The sequence below is a fragment of the Lonchura striata genome, chromosome 2 (genome assembly GCF_050655825.1).
Source record: "Lonchura striata isolate lonStrDom1 chromosome 2, ASM5065582v1, whole genome shotgun sequence".
NCBI lineage: Eukaryota > Metazoa > Chordata > Aves > Passeriformes > Estrildidae > Lonchura > Lonchura striata.
The window spans coordinates 52,138,949-52,155,711 of NC_140704.1; the positions used below are offsets into that span (position 1 = coordinate 52,138,949).

Genomic DNA, 16,763 nt, shown 5'->3' on the forward strand with positions numbered 1-16,763 from the left:
GGGGCGGGGTTAGAAACGCTGCACCCCTGGCTGGGTTCTCCCTCTGCATGGAGGGAGAGCCCCTCATGGCAGAGCCCTGGCCACGGTACAGTGCTGCAGCTGCTGCTGCTGCTGCTGGGCCAGTGGGACAGGCCTTCCTGCCCCCAGCTGTCTGGGGCCCTGTTCTTCCTGCCTTCAGATCACTGGGATTCGTGTCCCTGCTGCTCCCACTGGCAGCCGCCTGCCTCCCCACTCCCCATCAAGGCCTTCTCTCCATCCTCCTGCAGACCATGGATTTCTGCGTGTTGTGGCTCCTGCTCTTGCTGCATGTAGTCCAGCACCCGCAGCCCGTGGGTGATGTTTTGGATGAGGTGACGCATCGGGAAATGGAGCTGCGTGCAAAGTTCCAGGAAGAGGAGAGGATTCGGCTGGAGCGGGAGGTGGAGCTGCTGGCGCTGATGCAGAGTGGCGCATCCTGGAGAGACCTGCTCTGGTCTGCCTTGCAGCCCTGGCAGGTCTGGGCATTTGCTGGGCTCTTGGTTCTTCTCTTGGCAGCATGGTTTATGCGGAGGACAAGAAGTCGTGGGGCAGAGTTCGGTGGCAAGGAGGAGACGGAACAGGAGAAGGAGGTAGAGGACAAGACATGCGTGTATGATGTGAGATGGCTTCTAGAGGAGCACATACAGGGGCCTGTAGAGGACCTGCAGACAGGCTGCAACAGGACGGTGGCCCTGATAGACAATTTCACAACTGTCCTCGGGCGTGCCTTGATTGGGACTTTCTACCCGGTGCTGCAACAAGCCATTGGTTTTGGCAGTGCCTTTGAAGGTTGGGCCGCCCGTGAGGAGGAAGTTGTGTACCGGGTGCTTGTACCCCTGACTCCTCCCCAAGGCCACATCTTCCACCTGGAGCGTGACACCGACCAGCAGAAGCCTGGCAGGAATTTCCGTGTCCTTGTGGAGCTGGAGTGCAGCTGCCCCAGGGATTACCAGGGCACGAACATGCTGTGCTTCCAGCACCACCCTGACGTGATTAGGAGGAGGACTCGCCAGCCCAACCTCCTAGACACGCTGTGCACCGGCTCCTACCTCGACGTGGAGAAAACTGTCCAGTGGTTCTGCGCGCTGGTGGAAGAAAACTGGCGTCTTTTGCCCCAGTCACGCAGTTGGCGTTTAGAGCTGCTGCCCTCCAAACGCTCTTGCAAGCTCAGGCTGAGCAACAGCCAAGAAAGCTTCCAGGTTAAGGTGCTGTTTGGGGTGCAGCAACACGCCTCAGACATCTTTATCAGCAGCCAGCATCGAGGGGCCCACACCCCAAGCACAACGTGGCCCGAGACCTACAGCGTGGCAGAGACAAAGTTCTTGAGGCGCATGGCCAGGCCGGCTCCCCAGGACGACTCACACCTTAAATGCCTGCAGCTCCTTGCCCGTGTTCTTGCGCGCAAGGCCCTTTCCATCCCTTCCATCAAGACCAATGTCACGCGCCTGCTGAGCACCGTACCGGCGTCGCAGAGGCACAGGAGACATTTCCTGCTGCAGCTGTCGGATGCTCTGGAGCAGCTGCACTTATCTCTGGAAGGCAAACCCCTGGAGCCTTTTACAGTGGGCAACCAGAGGCTTCCGGAGGAGTTCCGCTTGCCCCCAGATACACAAAGGGCTAGGCCATCCAACCTGTTCCACGGCCTGCCACAGGATCTGGCTGCCCACCCCTAGGCCTTGATCTGTGCCGTCGCCTGGCAAGAGTGCCGGCCTCTGGCCGCTGCTAGCGGGGCACGTAGAATCACAGCATTAGAGAATCACAGAATCACTAGGTTGGAAGGGACATTTAAGACCATCGAGTCCCACCCATGGCCTAACACCACCTTAGCTATTACCATGACCCTGCGTGCCATATCCAACCTTTTTTTAAACACATCCAGGCATGGTGACTCCACCAGTTCCCCCAGGCAAACGATTCCAGTACTTTACCACTCTTTCAGTAAGAATATTTTTCCTAACGTCCAACCTAAATTTCCCTTGGCACAGCTAAAGACTGTGTCCTCTTGTTCTGTCACTTGCTGCCTGGAGAGAGACACCAACCCCCACCTGACTACAACCACCTTTCCCGTAGTTGGAGGGAGTGACAAGGTTGTCTCTGAGTCTCCATTTCTCCAGGCTAAACAACTCCAGCTCTGTTCCTCACAGCGCTTGTGCTCCCAAGCCTTCACCAGCCTTGCTGGCCTCCTTTGGATGCGTGTGCTCGCGGGGCTTGCAGCTGGTGGCAGAGAACCAGCTTGTAGCTCCATGACAAAGACAGGAATGGATGGGATGCATAGACAGATAGATATCTGTCTATATAACTATAGTGTGTATATATTGATACAAATATTTTTACTAACAGATGTGTTTTAATAGATACATATTATAGCGATAATTCAGAAATGATCATGTTATCTTAAAAAAAAAAATAGCAAGTATAGGATGTCACTATTATGCCACAGTTATTTGTGGCTGTTGTGACACATATTAATCCTCTGTGGTTACTGCATTTATCAGAGGCAAGATTTTGATGATGCAGATATATTTATAAAATATGTATTATACATACACATATTGTATTTACTGCAAAACAGTAATTTAATACAATATCTTTAAAATTATCATATTATTTTATAAAAAGAAATAGCAAGTATATGATGTCACTATTATGTCAGAGTCATTTGTGGCTCTTGTGACACATATTCATACTTTGTAGTTACTGAATTTTTCGGAGGCAAGATTTTGATAGTACAGTTATATGTATACAATATGTATTATACACACACATATTGTATTTACTACAAAACAGTAATTTTATACAATATGTTTAGAATTAAATGTTTATTAAATATGTGGAATGTTATATAATTAAAAAATCATCATGACGAATATGACAATGGAACAATATAAATTGAGTATTTAATAGATCTGTTTGGATGCGTAGTAATGCTCCATAGTTAGCGCATGCATGACGAGCAAGCAAGGATCTGCTGTGCTCTTGTTTCAATAAAAGGCACTTTTGCAGAATCTGGAGCATGCGAGACTTTCTTGCTCTCAGCCACACCTATAGTATTGGTAAAAGTCACCCGATGGGAATCTGGGCTTGTGAACAGTCTCTGCGAACTCAACCAAACTAACAGTGCTGAATTGGTTCTAATCAGCAATTAAGGCCACGTGCCCATGACCCCCCTCTGATCCCAGAATCACAGCATGGCTCCGCTTGGAAGGGCCCCTAGACATTGTCTTGTTGCAAGCCTGCTGCCAAGGGCAGGGACACCTTGCACCACCAGGCCACATTGCAGCAAGCCCCATGCAACCTGACCTGGAACACTGCCAGGGACTGGGCAGCCACAGCTTCCATGGGCAGCGTGGCCCAGGTTGTCACCAGCTGTGGGAACTCAAAATGTCTCTCAGACATTTTTAGAGGTTCCAGGCCTTGGTCAGAAGCATTTTAGACCCTGGCAGACAGCTGGAAGCAGCTGTGATTTTGAGTTTGAGCCATGGAATGAGTTACCAACTTTGGAGGTGGAACAAGCAGTCACAAAAGGTTACATAGTATAGTAAAAGTAATTACAAAGTAGAGGGGAAATTTTTTTAGCACATGCACAGGGGGGTTTTTACTTTGTACATGGGAGTCAGGAGTTCTAAGATGGAGGAAAGTGGGCTGACCCTGTTCTTCTTCCTTCTTTTTCCTTGCCTCCATGACCTTGGTGATGTTGGCACTCACAGATTGGTTTAGAGTAGAAAAGCACTTTGTAATATAGGTAGTAGGTATTGGGGGAAGACTATAAACATGTAATACGTAATATATCATATAAAAGATAGCAGCAGCCCTGGGCAGGGGGAGAGACGAAGAAGACAGCAGATAGAGAGGATATCAGTGTGTGTGTGTGCCTCTACCCAGGCCGCTGATCAAATAGCCGCAGTCCAAGAACATAATCTGTTAGATAACTAGCAATAAATTGCCTCGAGACCGAACAGCAAAAGCCTGAGGAGTTCTTCTTTGGAAGCACGGGTTGGAGGAGGAATTTCACCACCTTATGAGACCCCAGAGCAAGGCTGGGGTTCTCACAACCAGCCTCAGAGGCACACTTTCTTGCACATCTCCAGCCTAACCCTGCCCTCTGTCAGTGGGAAGCCGCTGCCCCTGGTGCTGTCCCTCCAGGCCCTTGTAAGCAGCCCTAGCGCAGGCCTCTGCTGGGTTTTGTGCAGGCTCTGAGAGGCTGCAGGAAGGTGCCCCAGGAGAAGCCCTTGGAGAGCGCTGGGGGCCGGGAGTGCCACCATCAGGGCAGCAAGCAGGGCCTGGCATGGCCGTCGGGGCGGGAGGGCACAGGCTGGGCGCTGAGGCCCTGCCAGCTGGAGCTGGGAGCTCAGCTGTGCGGCCCAGCAGAGAGCCACGGGCTCTCGCGGCTCTGCATCCCTCACGGCTGAGGCAGCGGCCCAGGCGCAGCTGGCCGGGGACAGGCAGCCAGCCCCGGGCCACCCTGAGGGGCAAACTGCTCTGGGGCCAGAGTCTTTGGTGGCTGTGAGAAGCGTGGCCAGCCTGCCTTGGGCCCCTAGGGTGCTGACAAGTGTGCAGAGGAAAGTGCCAGCCCAGCAAGAAGCAACAACCAATAGCCCCCCCTGCATGGCCATAGTAATACTGGTGTCTTATGCTGGCTGTCTCTCCTTCCATGTGGAAATAGCAGAGGGGGTCTCTATGAATAATAAGCACCTTTCAGAACCGATAAAGCTTCACCAGTGTTGGACGGGTATTGCACAGCTTTGGTTCTTGCAAAATTACCAGGAAGAAGGGACAGCAGGGGTAGGTAGGCCAACACAGGCACAGCTGAGAACGGAGGACAAGTTTCTGGCCCAGAATCTTTCTTCAGGTCTGACATGTATGAAATAGATTTTTTTCAGAGAGTAATTAGATAGGTAGGAATCAAAGCACCCTGAAAGTAAAGGCAGCAACTGATTTCCACAAAGAAGGGCCAGTAGGGAAAGGCAGGAGGAGAGAAAGAATTAAAAAACGCTCTAGCTTTGCATAGAAAACAATCTCTTAACAGGGCTTCTTAGGAGTGTAAGAGGCTGGGCCTTTCACTCCTTTTTTTGTTCTCTCTATCTCATTGTCTCGTTTTTGGTCATATCTGCATGTCCTTTTGTTCTGCTGATTGTCTTTCCATACTGTTTCTGCCTACTCTCACCTTCCGCAATTCCACCAGTGTCACAAGTGTTACAAGTGCTAGCAAGCAGATCCATTGATGAATTCTATTCGCCCAGGGAAGAAACAATATGACCAGAGGAAAGTTTCTCCAGCTGTGCCACAGGAGATTTAGATTGGATCTGCAGGAAATATTCCTTCAACAAAACGGATATCAAGCTTGGGAACAGGCTGCCTAGGGCAACGGCTGAGTCACCACCCTCAGAAAGCTTTAGAAGTCCTGGGCATGTGGCATTTGGAGACCTGGCTGATTGGTGGAGTAGGCAGTGTTAAGTTTGTAGTAGAACTGTATGATCTTCAAGGACTTTTTCAACCTCGGAGATGCAGAGATTTAAGGGTAATTCAACCAGGGTGGAGTCGAGGCTTGGACTCAGTGATCCCAAGGGTGCCTTCCACCATGGATATCTATGAGACTGCCGATGGAGGCAGCTGGTAAGAAAGACCAAAGAAAGACCAAGGGAAGCTCTTTGAAGAAGGTTCACTCAAAAGCACCCTTAACCATTACACCAGGGCTACTCGGAGGGGCTGAGCTGGGCTGGGGACAAAGAATCGACTTGGCTGGGTTGTGATGTGCTGCGGCAGTTGTGACATCGTGGGGGACGTGTCACAGTGGGGGCAGGTACAAAAAGGCCCCAGCGGGTAACAGTGGCCCTGGATTCCTTGGGCAAGCGGTGAGTGCACACGCGTGGCAGGGAGGCCGTGCTGGGGACAAGGGGCGGGGTTAGAAATGCTGCACCCCTGGCTGGGTTCTCCCTCTGCATGGAGGGAGTGCCCCTCATGGCAGAGCCTTGGCCACGGTACAGTGCTGCTGCTGCTGCTGCTGCTGCTGGGCCAGTGGGACAGGCCTTCCTGCCCCCAGCTGTCTGGGGCCCTGTTCTTGCTGCCCTCAGATCACTGGGATTCGTGTCCCTGCTGCTCCCACTGGCAGCCGCCTCCCTCCCCACTCCCCATCAAGGCCTTCTCTCCATCCTCCTGCAGACCATGGATTTCTGCGTGTTGTGGCTCCTGCTCTTGCTGCGTGTAGTCCAGCACCCGCAGCCCGTGGGTGATGTTTTGGATGAGGTGACGCATCGGGAAATGGAGCTGCGTGCAAAGTTCCAGGAAGAGGAGAGGATTCGGCTGGAGCGGGAGGTGGAGCTGCTGGCGCTGATGCAGAGTGGCGCATCCTGGAGAGACCTGCTCTGGTCTGCCTTGCAGCCCTGGCAGGTCTGGGCATTTGCTGGGCTCTTGGTTCTTTTCTTGGCAGCATGGTTTATGCGGAGGACAAGAAGTCGTGGGGCAGAGTTCGGTGGCAAGGAGGAGACGGAACAGGAGAAGGAGGTAGAGGACGAGACATGCGTGTATGATGTGAGATGGCTTCTAGAGGAGCACATACAGGGGCCTGTAGAGGACCTGCAGACAGGCTGCAACAGGACAGTGGCCCTGATAGACAATTTCACAACTGTCCTCGGGCGTGCCTTGAGTGGGACTTTCTACCCGGTGCTGCAACAAGCCATTGGTTTTGGCAGTGCCTTTGAAGGTTGGGCCGCCCGTGAGGAGGAAGTTGTGTACCGGGTGCTTGTACCCCTGGCTCCTCCCCAAGGCCACATCTTCCACCTGGAGCGTGACACCGACCAGCAGAAGCCTGGCAGGAATTTCCGTGTCCTTGTGGAGCTGGAGTGCAGCTGCCCCAGGGATTACCAGGGCACGAACATGCTGTGCTTCCAGCACCACCCTGACGTGATTAGGAGCAGGACTCGCCAGCCCAACCTCCTAGACACGCTGTGCACCGGCTCCTACCTCGACGTGGAGAAAACCGTCCAGTGGTTCTGCGCACTGGTGGAAGAAAACTGGCGGCTTTTGCCCCAGTCACGCAGTTGGCGTTTAGAGCTGCTGCCCTCCAAACGCTCTTGCAAGCTCAGGCTGAGCAACAGCCAAGAAAGCTTCCAGGTTAAGGTGCTGTTTGGGGTGCAGCAACACACCTCAGACATCTTTATCAGCAGCCAGCATCGAGGGGCCCACACCCCAAGCACAACGTGGCCCGAGACCTACAGCGTGGCAGAGACAAAGTTCTTGAGGCGCATGGCCAGGCCGGCTCCCCAGGACGACTCACACCTTAAATGCCTGCAGCTCCTTGCCCGTGTTCTTGCGCGCAAGGCCCTTTCCATCCCTTCCATCAAGACCAATGTCACGCGCCTGCTGAGCACCGTACCGGCGTCGCAGAGGCACAGGAGACATTTCCTGCTGCAGCTGTCGGATGCTCTGGAGCAGCTGCACTTATCTCTGGAAGGCAAACCCCTGGAGCATTTTACAGTGGGCAACCAGAGGCTTCCGGAGGAGTTCCGCTTGCCCCCAGATACACAAAGGGCTAGGCCATCCAACCTGTTCCACGGCCTGCCACAGGATCTGGCTGCCCACCCCTAGGCCTTGATCTGTGCCATCGCCTGGCAAGAGTGCCGGCCTCTGGCCGCTGCTAGCGGGGAACGTAGAATCACAGCATTAGAGAATCACAGAATCACTAGGTTGGAAGGGACATTTAAGACCATCGAGTCCAACCCATGGCCTAACACCACCTTAGCTATTACCATGACCCTGCGTGCCATATCCAACCTTTTTTTAAACACATCCAGGGATGGTGACTCCACCAGTTCCCCCAGGCAAACCATTCCAGTACTTTACCACTCTTCCAGTAAGAATATTTTTCCTAACGTCCAACCTAAATTCCCCTTGGCACAGCTAAAGACTGTGTCCTCTTGTTCTGTCACTTGCTGCCTGGAGAGAGACACCAACCCCCACCTCACTACAACCACCTTTCCCGTAGTTGGAGGGAGTGACAAGGTTGTCTCTGAGTCTCCATTTCTCCAGGCTAAACAACTCCAGCTCTGTTCCTCACAGCGCTTGTGCTCCCAAGCCTTCACCATCCTTGCTGGCCTCCTTTGGATGCGTGTGCTCGCGGGGCTTGCAGCTGGTGGCAGAGAACCAGCTTGTAGCTCCATGACAAAGACAGGAATGAATGGGATGCATGGACAGATAGATATCTGTCTATATAACTATAGTGTGTATATATTGATACAAATATTTTTACTAACAGATGTGTTTTAATAGATACATATTATAGCGATAGTTTAGAAATGATCACGTTATCTTAAAAAAAGAAATAGCAAGTATAGGATGTCACTATTATGCCACAGTTATTTGTGGCTGTTGTGACACATATTAATCCTCTGTGGTTACTGCATTTATCAGAGGCGAGATTTTGATGATGCAGATATATTTATAAAATATGTATTATACATACACATATTGTATTTACTACAAAACAGTAATTTAATACAATATCTTTAAAATTATCATATTATTTTATAAAAAGAAATAGCAAGTATATGATGTCACTATTATGTCAGAGTCATTTGTGGCTCTTGTGACACATATTCATACTCTGTAGTTACTGAATTTTTCGGAGGCAAGATTTTGATAGTACAGTTATATGTATACAATATGTATTATACACACACATATTGTATTTACTACAAAACAGTAATTTTATACAATATGTTTAGAATTAAATGTTTATTAAATATGTGGAATGTTATATAATTAAAAAATCATCATGACGAATATGACAATGGAACAATATAAATTGAGTATTTAATAGATCTGTTTGGATGCGTAGTAATGCTCCATAGTTAGCGCATGCATGACGAGCAAGCAAGGATCTGCTGTGCTCTTGTTTCAATAAAAGGCACTTTTGCAGAATCTGGAGCATGCGAGACTTTCTTGATCTCAGCCACACCTATAGTATTGGTAAATGTCACCCGATGGGAATCTGGGCTTGTGAACAGTCTCTGCGAACTCAACCAAACTAACAGTGCTGAATTGGTTCTAATCAGCAATTAAGGCCACGTGCCCCTGACCCCCCTCTGATCCCAGAATCACAGCATGGCTCCGCTTGGAAGGGTCCCTAGACACCGTCTTGTTGCAAGCCTGCTGCCAAGGGCAGGGACACCTTGCAGCACCAGGCCACATTGCAGCAAGCCCCATGCAACCTGACCTGGAACACTGCCAGGGACTGGGCAGCCACAGCTTCCATGGGCAGCGTGGCCCAGGTTGTCACCAGCTGTGGGAACTCAAAATGTCTCTCAGACATTTTTAGAGGTTCCAGGCCTTGGTCAGAAGCATTTTAGACCCTGGCAGACAGCTGGAAACAGCTGTGATCTTGAGTTTGAGCCATGGAATGAGTTACCAACTTTGGAGGTGGAACAAGCAGTCACAAAAGGTTACATAGTATAGTAAAAGTAATTACAAAGTAGAGGGGAAATTTTTTTAGCACATGCACAGGGGGGTTTTTACTTTGTACATGGGAGTCAGGAGTTCTAAGATGGAGGAAAGTGGGCTGACCCTGTTCTTCTTCCTTCTTTTTCCTTGCCTCCATGACCTTGGTGATGTTGGCACTCACAGATTGGTTTAGAGTAGAAAAGCACTTTGTAATATAGGTAGTAGGTATTGGGGGAAGACTATAAACATGTAATACGTAATATATCATATAAAAGATAGCAGCAGCCCTGGGCAGGGGGAGAGACGAAGAAGACAGCAGATAGAGAGGATATCAGTGTGTGTGTGTGCCTCTACCCAGGCCGCTGATCAAATAGCCGCAGTCCAAGAACATAATCTGTTAGATAACTAGCAATAAATTGCCTCGAGACCGAACAGCAAAAGCCTGAGGAGTTCTTCTTTGGAAGCACGGGTTGGAGGAGGAATTTCACCACCTTATGAGACCCCAGAGCAAGGCTGGGGTTCTCACAACCAGCCTCAGAGGCACACTTTCTTGCACATCTCCAGCCTAACCCTGCCCTCTGTCAGTGGGAAGCCGCTGCCCCTGGTGCTGTCCCTCCAGGCCCTTGTAAGCAGCCCTAGCGCAGGCCTCTGCTGGGTTTTGTGCAGGCTCTGAGAGGCTGCAGGAAGGTGCCCCAGGAGAAGCCCTTGGAGAGCGCTGGGGGCCGGGAGTGCCACCATCAGGGCAGCAAGCAGGGCCTGGCATGGCCGTCGGGGCGGGAGGGCACAGGCTGGGCGCTGAGGCCCTGCCAGCTGGAGCTGGGAGCTCAGCTGTGCGGCCCAGCAGAGAGCCACGGGCTCTCGCGGCTCTGCATCCCTCACGGCTGAGGCAGCGGCCCAGGCGCAGCTGGCCGGGGACAGGCAGCCAGCCCCGGGCCACCCTGAGGGGCAAACTGCTCTGGGGCCAGAGTCTTTGGTGGCTGTGAGAAGCGTGGCCAGCCTGCCTTGGGCCCCTAGGGTGCTGACAAGTGTGCAGAGGAAAGTGCCAGCCCAGCAAGAAGCAACAACCAATAGCCCCCCCTGCATGGCCATAGTAATACTGGTGTCTTATGCTGGCTGTCTCTCCTTCCATGTGGAAATAGCAGAGGGGATCTCTATGAATAATAAGCACCTTTCAGAACCGATAAAGCTTCAGCAGTGTTGGACGGGTATTGCACAGCTTTGGTTCTTGCAAAATTACCAGGAAGAAGGGACAGCAGGGGTAGGTAGGCCAACACAGGCACAGCTGAGAACGGAGGACAAGTTTCTGGCCCAGAATCTTTCTTCAGGTCTGACATGTATGAAATAGATTTTTTTCAGAGAGTAATTAGATAGGTAGGAATCAAAGCACCCTGAAAGTAAAGGCAGCAACTGATTTCCACAAAGAAGGGCCAGTAGGGAAAGGTAGGAGGAGAGAAAGAATTAAAAAACGCTCTAGCTTTGCATAGAAAACAATCTCTTAACAGGGCTTCTTAGGAGTGTAAGAGGCTGGGCCTTTCACTCCTTTTTTTGTTCTCTCTATCTCATTGTCTCTTTTTTGGTCATATCTGCATGTCCTTTTGTTCTGCTGATTGTCTTTCCATACTGTTTCTGCCTACTCTCACCTTCCGCAATTCCACCAGTGTCACAAGTGTTACAAGTGCTAGCAAGCAGATCCATTGATGAATTCTGTTCGCCCAGGGAAGAAACAATATGACCAGAGGAAAGTTTCTCCAGCTGTGCCACAGGAGATTTAGATTGGATCTGCAGGAAATATTCCTTCAACAAAACGGATATCAAGCTTGGGAACAGGCTGCCTAGGGCAATGGCTGAGTCACCACCCTCAGAAAGCTTTAGAAGTCCTGGGCATGTGGCATTTGGAGACCTGGCTGATTGGTGGAGTAGGCAGTGTTAAGTTTGTAGTAGAACTGTATGATCTTCAAGGACTTTTTCAACCTCGGAGATGCAGAGATTTAAGGGTAATTCAACCAGGGTGGAGTCGAGGCTTGGACTCAGTGATCCCAAGGGTGCCTTCCACCATGGATATCTATGAGACTGCCGATGGAGGCAGCTGGTAAGAAAGACCAAAGAAAGACCAAGGGAAGCTCTTTGAAGAAGGTTCACTCAAAAGCACCCTTAACCATTACACCAGGGCTACTCGGAGGGGCTGAGCTGGGCTGGGGACAAAGAATCGACTTGGCTGGGTTGTGATGTGCTGCGGCAGTTGTGACATCGTGGGGGACGTGTCACAGTGGGGGCAGGTACAAAAAGGCCCCAGCGGGTAACAGTGGCCCCGGATTCCTTGGGCAAGCGGTGAGTGCACACGCGTGGCAGGGAGGCCGTGCTGGGGACAAGGGGCGGGGTTAGAAACGCTGCACCCCTGGCTGGGTTCTCCCTCTGCATGGAGGGAGAGCCCCTCATGGCAGAGCCTTGGCCACGGTACAGTGCTGCTGCTGCTGCTGCTGCTGCTGGGCCAGTGGGACAGGCCTTCCTGCCCCCAGCTGTCTGGGGCCCTGTTCTTGCTGCCCTCAGATCACTGGGATTCGTGTCCCTGCTGCTCCCACTGGCAGCCGCCTCCCTCCCCACTCCCCATCAAGGCCTTCTCTCCATCCTCCTGCAGACCATGGATTTCTGCGTGTTGTGGCTCCTGCTCTTGCTGCGTGTAGTCCAGCACCCGCAGCCCGTGGGTGATGTTTTGGATGAGGAGACGCATCGGGAAATGGAGCTGCGTGCAAAGTTCCAGGAAGAGGAGAGGATTCGGCTGGAGCGGGAGGTGGAGCAGCTGGCGCTGATGCAGAGTGGCGCATCCTGGAGAGACCTGCTCTGGTCTGCCTTGCAGCCCTGGCAGGTCTGGGCATTTGCTGGGCTCTTGGTTCTTCTCTTGGCAGCATGGTTTATGCGGAGGACAAGAAGTCGTGGGGCAGAGTTCGGTGGCAAGGAGGAGACGGAACAGGAGAAGGAGGTAGAGGACGAGACATGCGTGTATGATGTGAGATGGCTTCTAGAGGAGCACATACAGGGGCCTGTAGAGGACCTGCAGACAGGCTGCAACAGGACAGTGGCCCTGATAGACAATTTCACAACTGTCCTCGGGCGTGCCTTGAGTGGGACTTTCTACCCGGTGCTGCAACAAGCCATTGGTTTTGGCAGTGCCTTTGAAGGTTGGGCCGCCCGTGAGGAGGAAGTTGTGTACCGGGTGCTTGTACCCCTGACTCCTCCCCAAGGCCACATCTTCCACCTGGAGCGTGACACCGACCAGCAGAAGCCTGGCAGGAATTTCCGTGTCCTTGTGGAGCTGGAGTGCAGCTGCCCCAGGGATTACCAGGGCACGAACATGCTGTGCTTCCAGCACCACCCTGACGTGATTAGGAGGAGGACTCGCCAGCCCAACCTCCTAGACACGCTGTGCACCGGCTCCTACCTCGACGTGGAGAAAACTGTCCAGTGGTTCTGCGCGCTGGTGGAAGAAAACTGGCGTCTTTTGCCCCAGTCACGCAGTTGGCGTTTAGAGCTGCTGCCCTCCAAACGCTCTTGCAAGCTCAGGCTGAGCAACAGCCAAGAAAGCTTCCAGGTTAAGGTGCTGTTTGGGGTGCAGCAACACGCCTCAGACATCTTTATCAGCAGCCAGCATCGAGGGGCCCACACCCCAAGCACAACGTGGCCCGAGACCTACAGCGTGGCAGAGACAAAGTTCTTGAGGCGCATGGCCAGGCCGGCTCGCCAGGACGACTCACACCTTAAATGCCTGCAGCTCCTTGCCCGTGTTCTTGCGCGCAAGGCCCTTTCCATCCCTTCCATCAAGACCAATGTCACGCGCCTGCTGAGCACCGTACCGGCGTCGCAGAGGCACAGGAGACATTTCCTGCTGCAGCTGTCGGATGCTCTGGAGCAGCTGCACTTATCTCTGGAAGGCAAACCCCTGGAGCATTTTACAGTGGGCAACCAGAGGCTTCCGGAGGAGTTCCGCTTGCCCCCAGATGTACAAAGGGCTAGGCCATCCAACCTGTTCCACGGCCTGCCACAGGATCTGGCTGCCCACCCCTAGGCCTTGATCTGTGCCGTCGCCTGGCAAGAGTGCCGGCCTCTGGCCGCTGCTAGCGGGGCACGTAGAATCACAGCATTAGAAAATCACAGAATCACTAGGTTGGAAGGGACATTTAAGACCATCGAGTCCAACCCATGGCCTAACACCACCTTAGCTATTACCATGACCCTGCGTGCCATATCCAACCTTTTTTTAAACACATCCAGGGATGGTGACTCCACCAGTTCCCCCAGGCAAACGATTCCAGTACTTTACCACTCTTCCAGTAAGAATATTTTTCCTAACGTCCAACCTAAATTCCCCTTGGCACAGCTAAAGACTGTGTCCTCTTGTTCTGTCACTTGCTGCCTGGAGAGAGACACCAACCCCCACCTGACTACAACCACCTTTCCCGTAGTTGGAGGGAGTGACAAGGTTGTCTCTGAGTCTCCATTTCTCCAGGCTAAACAACTCCAGCTCTGTTCCTCACAGCGCTTGTGCTCCCAAGCCTTCACCAGCCTTGCTGGCCTCCTTTGGATGCGTGTGCTTGCGGGGCTTGCAGCTGGTGGCAGAGAACCAGCTTGTAGCTCCATGACAAAGACAGGAATGAATGGGATGCATGGACAGATAGATATCTGTCTATATAACTATAGTGTGTATATATTGATACAAATATTTTTACTAACAGATGTGTTTTAATAGATACATATTATAGCGATAGTTTAGAAATGATCACGTTATCTTAAAAAAAGAAATAGCAAGTATAGGATGTCACTATTATGCCACAGTTATTTGTGGCTGTTGTGACACATATTAATCCTCTGTGGTTACTGCATTTATCAGAGGCGAGATTTTGATGATGCAGATATATTTATAAAATATGTATTATACATACACATATTGTATTTACTACAAAACAGTAATTTAATACAATATCTTTAAAATTATCATATTATTTTATAAAAAGAAATAGCAAGTATATGATGTCACTATTATGTCAGAGTCATTTGTGGCTCTTGTGACACATATTCATACTCTGTAGTTACTGAATTTTTCGGAGGCAAGATTTTGATAGTACAGTTATATGTATACAATATGTATTATACACACACATATTGTATTTACTACAAAACAGTAATTTTATACAATATGTTTAGAATTAAATGTTTATTAAATATGTGGAATGTTATATAATTAAAAAATCATCATGACGAATATGACAATGGAACAATATAAATTGAGTATTTAATAGATCTGTTTGGATGCGTAGTAATGCTCCATAGTTAGCGCATGCATGACGAGCAAGCAAGGATCTGCTGTGCTCTTGTTTCAATAAAAGGCACTTTTGCAGAATCTGGAGCATGCGAGACTTTCTTGATCTCAGCCACACCTATAGTATTGGTAAAAGTCACCCGATGGGAATCTGGGCTTGTGAACAGTCTCTGCGAACTCAACCAAACTAACAGTGCTGAATTGGTTCTAATCAGCAATTAAGGCCACGTGCCCCTGACCCCCCTCTGATCCCAGAATCACAGCATGGCTCCGCTTGGAAGGGTCCCTAGACACCGTCTTGTTGCAAGCCTGCTGCCAAGGGCAGGGACACCTTGCAGCACCAGGCCACATTGCAGCAAGCCCCATGCAACCTGACCTGGAACACTGCCAGGGACTGGGCAGCCACAGCTTCCATGGGCAGCGTGGCCCAGGTTGTCACCAGCTGTGGGAACTCAAAATGTCTCTCAGACATTTTTAGAGGTTCCAGGCCTTGGTCAGAAGCATTTTAGACCCTGGCAGACAGCTGGAAACAGCTGTGATCTTGAGTTTGAGCCATGGAATGAGTTACCAACTTTGGAGGTGGAACAAGCAGTCACAAAAGGTTACATAGTATAGTAAAAGTAATTACAAAGTAGAGGGGAAATTTTTTTAGCACATGCACAGGGGGGTTTTTACTTTGTACATGGGAGTCAGGAGTTCTAAGATGGAGGAAAGTGGGCTGACCCTGTTCTTCTTCCTTCTTTTTCCTTGCCTCCATGACCTTGGTGATGTTGGCACTCACAGATTGGTTTAGAGTAGAAAAGCACTTTGTAATATAGGTAGTAGGTATTGGGGGAAGACTATAAACATGTAATACGTAATATATCATATAAAAGATAGCAGCAGCCCTGGGCAGGGGGAGAGACGAAGAAGACAGCAGATAGAGAGGATATCAGTGTGTGTGTGTGCCTCTACCCAGGCCGCTGATCAAATAGCCGCAGTCCAAGAACATAATCTGTTAGATAACTAGCAATAAATTGCCTCGAGACCGAACAGCAAAAGCCTGAGGAGTTCTTCTTTGGAAGCACGGGTTGGAGGAGGAATTTCACCACCTTATGAGACCCCAGAGCAAGGCTGGGGTTCTCACAACCAGCCTCAGAGGCACACTTTCTTGCACATCTCCAGCCTAACCCTGCGCTCTGTCAGTGGGAAGCCGCTGCCCCTGGTGCTGTCCCTCCAGGCCCTTGTAAGCAGCCCTAGCGCAGGCCTCTGCTGGGTTTTGTGCAGGCTCTGAGAGGCTGCAGGAAGGTGCCCCAGGAGAAGCCCTTGGAGAGCGCTGGGGGCCGGGAGTGCCACCATCAGGGCAGCAAGCAGGGCCTGGCATGGCCGTCGGGGCGGGAGGGCACAGGCTGGGCGCTGAGGCCCTGCCAGCTGGAGCTGGGAGCTCAGCTGTGCGGCCCAGCAGAGAGCCACGGGCTCTCGCGGCTCTGCATCCCTCACGGCTGAGGCAGCGGCCCAGGCGCAGCTGGCCGGGGACAGGCAGCCAGCCCCGGGCCACCCTGAGGGGCAAACTGCTCTGGGGCCAGAGTCTTTGGTGGCTGTGAGAAGCGTGGCCAGCCTGCCTTGGGCCCCTAGGGTGCTGACAAGTGTGCAGAGGAAAGTGCCAGCCCAGCAAGAAGCAACAACCAATAGCCCCCCCTGCATGGCCATAGTAATACTGGTGTCTTATGCTGGCTGTCTCTCATTCCATGTGGAAATAGCAGAGGGGATCTCTATGAATAATAAGCACCTTTCAGAACCGATAAAGCTTCACCAGTGTTGGACGGGTATTGCACAGCTTTGGTTCTTGCAAAATTACCAGGAAGAAGGGACAGCAGGGGTAGGTAGGCCAACACAGGCACAGCTGAGAACGGAGGACAAGTTTCTGGCCCAGAATCTTTCTTCAGGTCTGACATGTATGAAATAGATTTTTTTCAGAGAGTAATTAGATAGGTAGGAATCAAAGCACCCTGAAAGTAAA

At 51.2% G+C, this 16,763-nt stretch overlaps 3 protein-coding genes across 3 annotated transcripts; all 3 read left to right on the forward strand.

Annotated features, from left to right (window-relative positions):
• Positions 1–365: 365 nt before the first annotated feature.
• LOC144246007 (inositol 1,4,5-trisphosphate receptor-interacting protein-like 1) lies at positions 366–1,691 on the forward strand. Its single transcript, XM_077781808.2, has one exon. The coding sequence runs from the start codon at positions 366–368 to the stop codon at positions 1,689–1,691; it is 1,326 nt and encodes a 441-aa protein (XP_077637934.2).
• A 4,585-nt stretch (positions 1,692–6,276) lies between these two features.
• LOC146768236 (inositol 1,4,5-trisphosphate receptor-interacting protein-like 1) lies at positions 6,277–7,602 on the forward strand. The gene has a single exon (XM_085561215.1). The coding sequence runs from the start codon at positions 6,277–6,279 to the stop codon at positions 7,600–7,602; it is 1,326 nt and encodes a 441-aa protein (XP_085417341.1).
• Positions 7,603–12,000: 4,398 nt separating this feature from the next.
• LOC146768237 (inositol 1,4,5-trisphosphate receptor-interacting protein-like 1) lies at positions 12,001–13,531 on the forward strand. Its single transcript, XM_085570139.1, has one exon. It carries the CDS (start codon positions 12,092–12,094, stop codon positions 13,511–13,513), a length of 1,422 nt encoding a protein of 473 aa, XP_085426265.1. The 5' UTR covers positions 12,001–12,091; the 3' UTR covers positions 13,514–13,531.
• Positions 13,532–16,763: the final 3,232 nt, after the last annotated feature.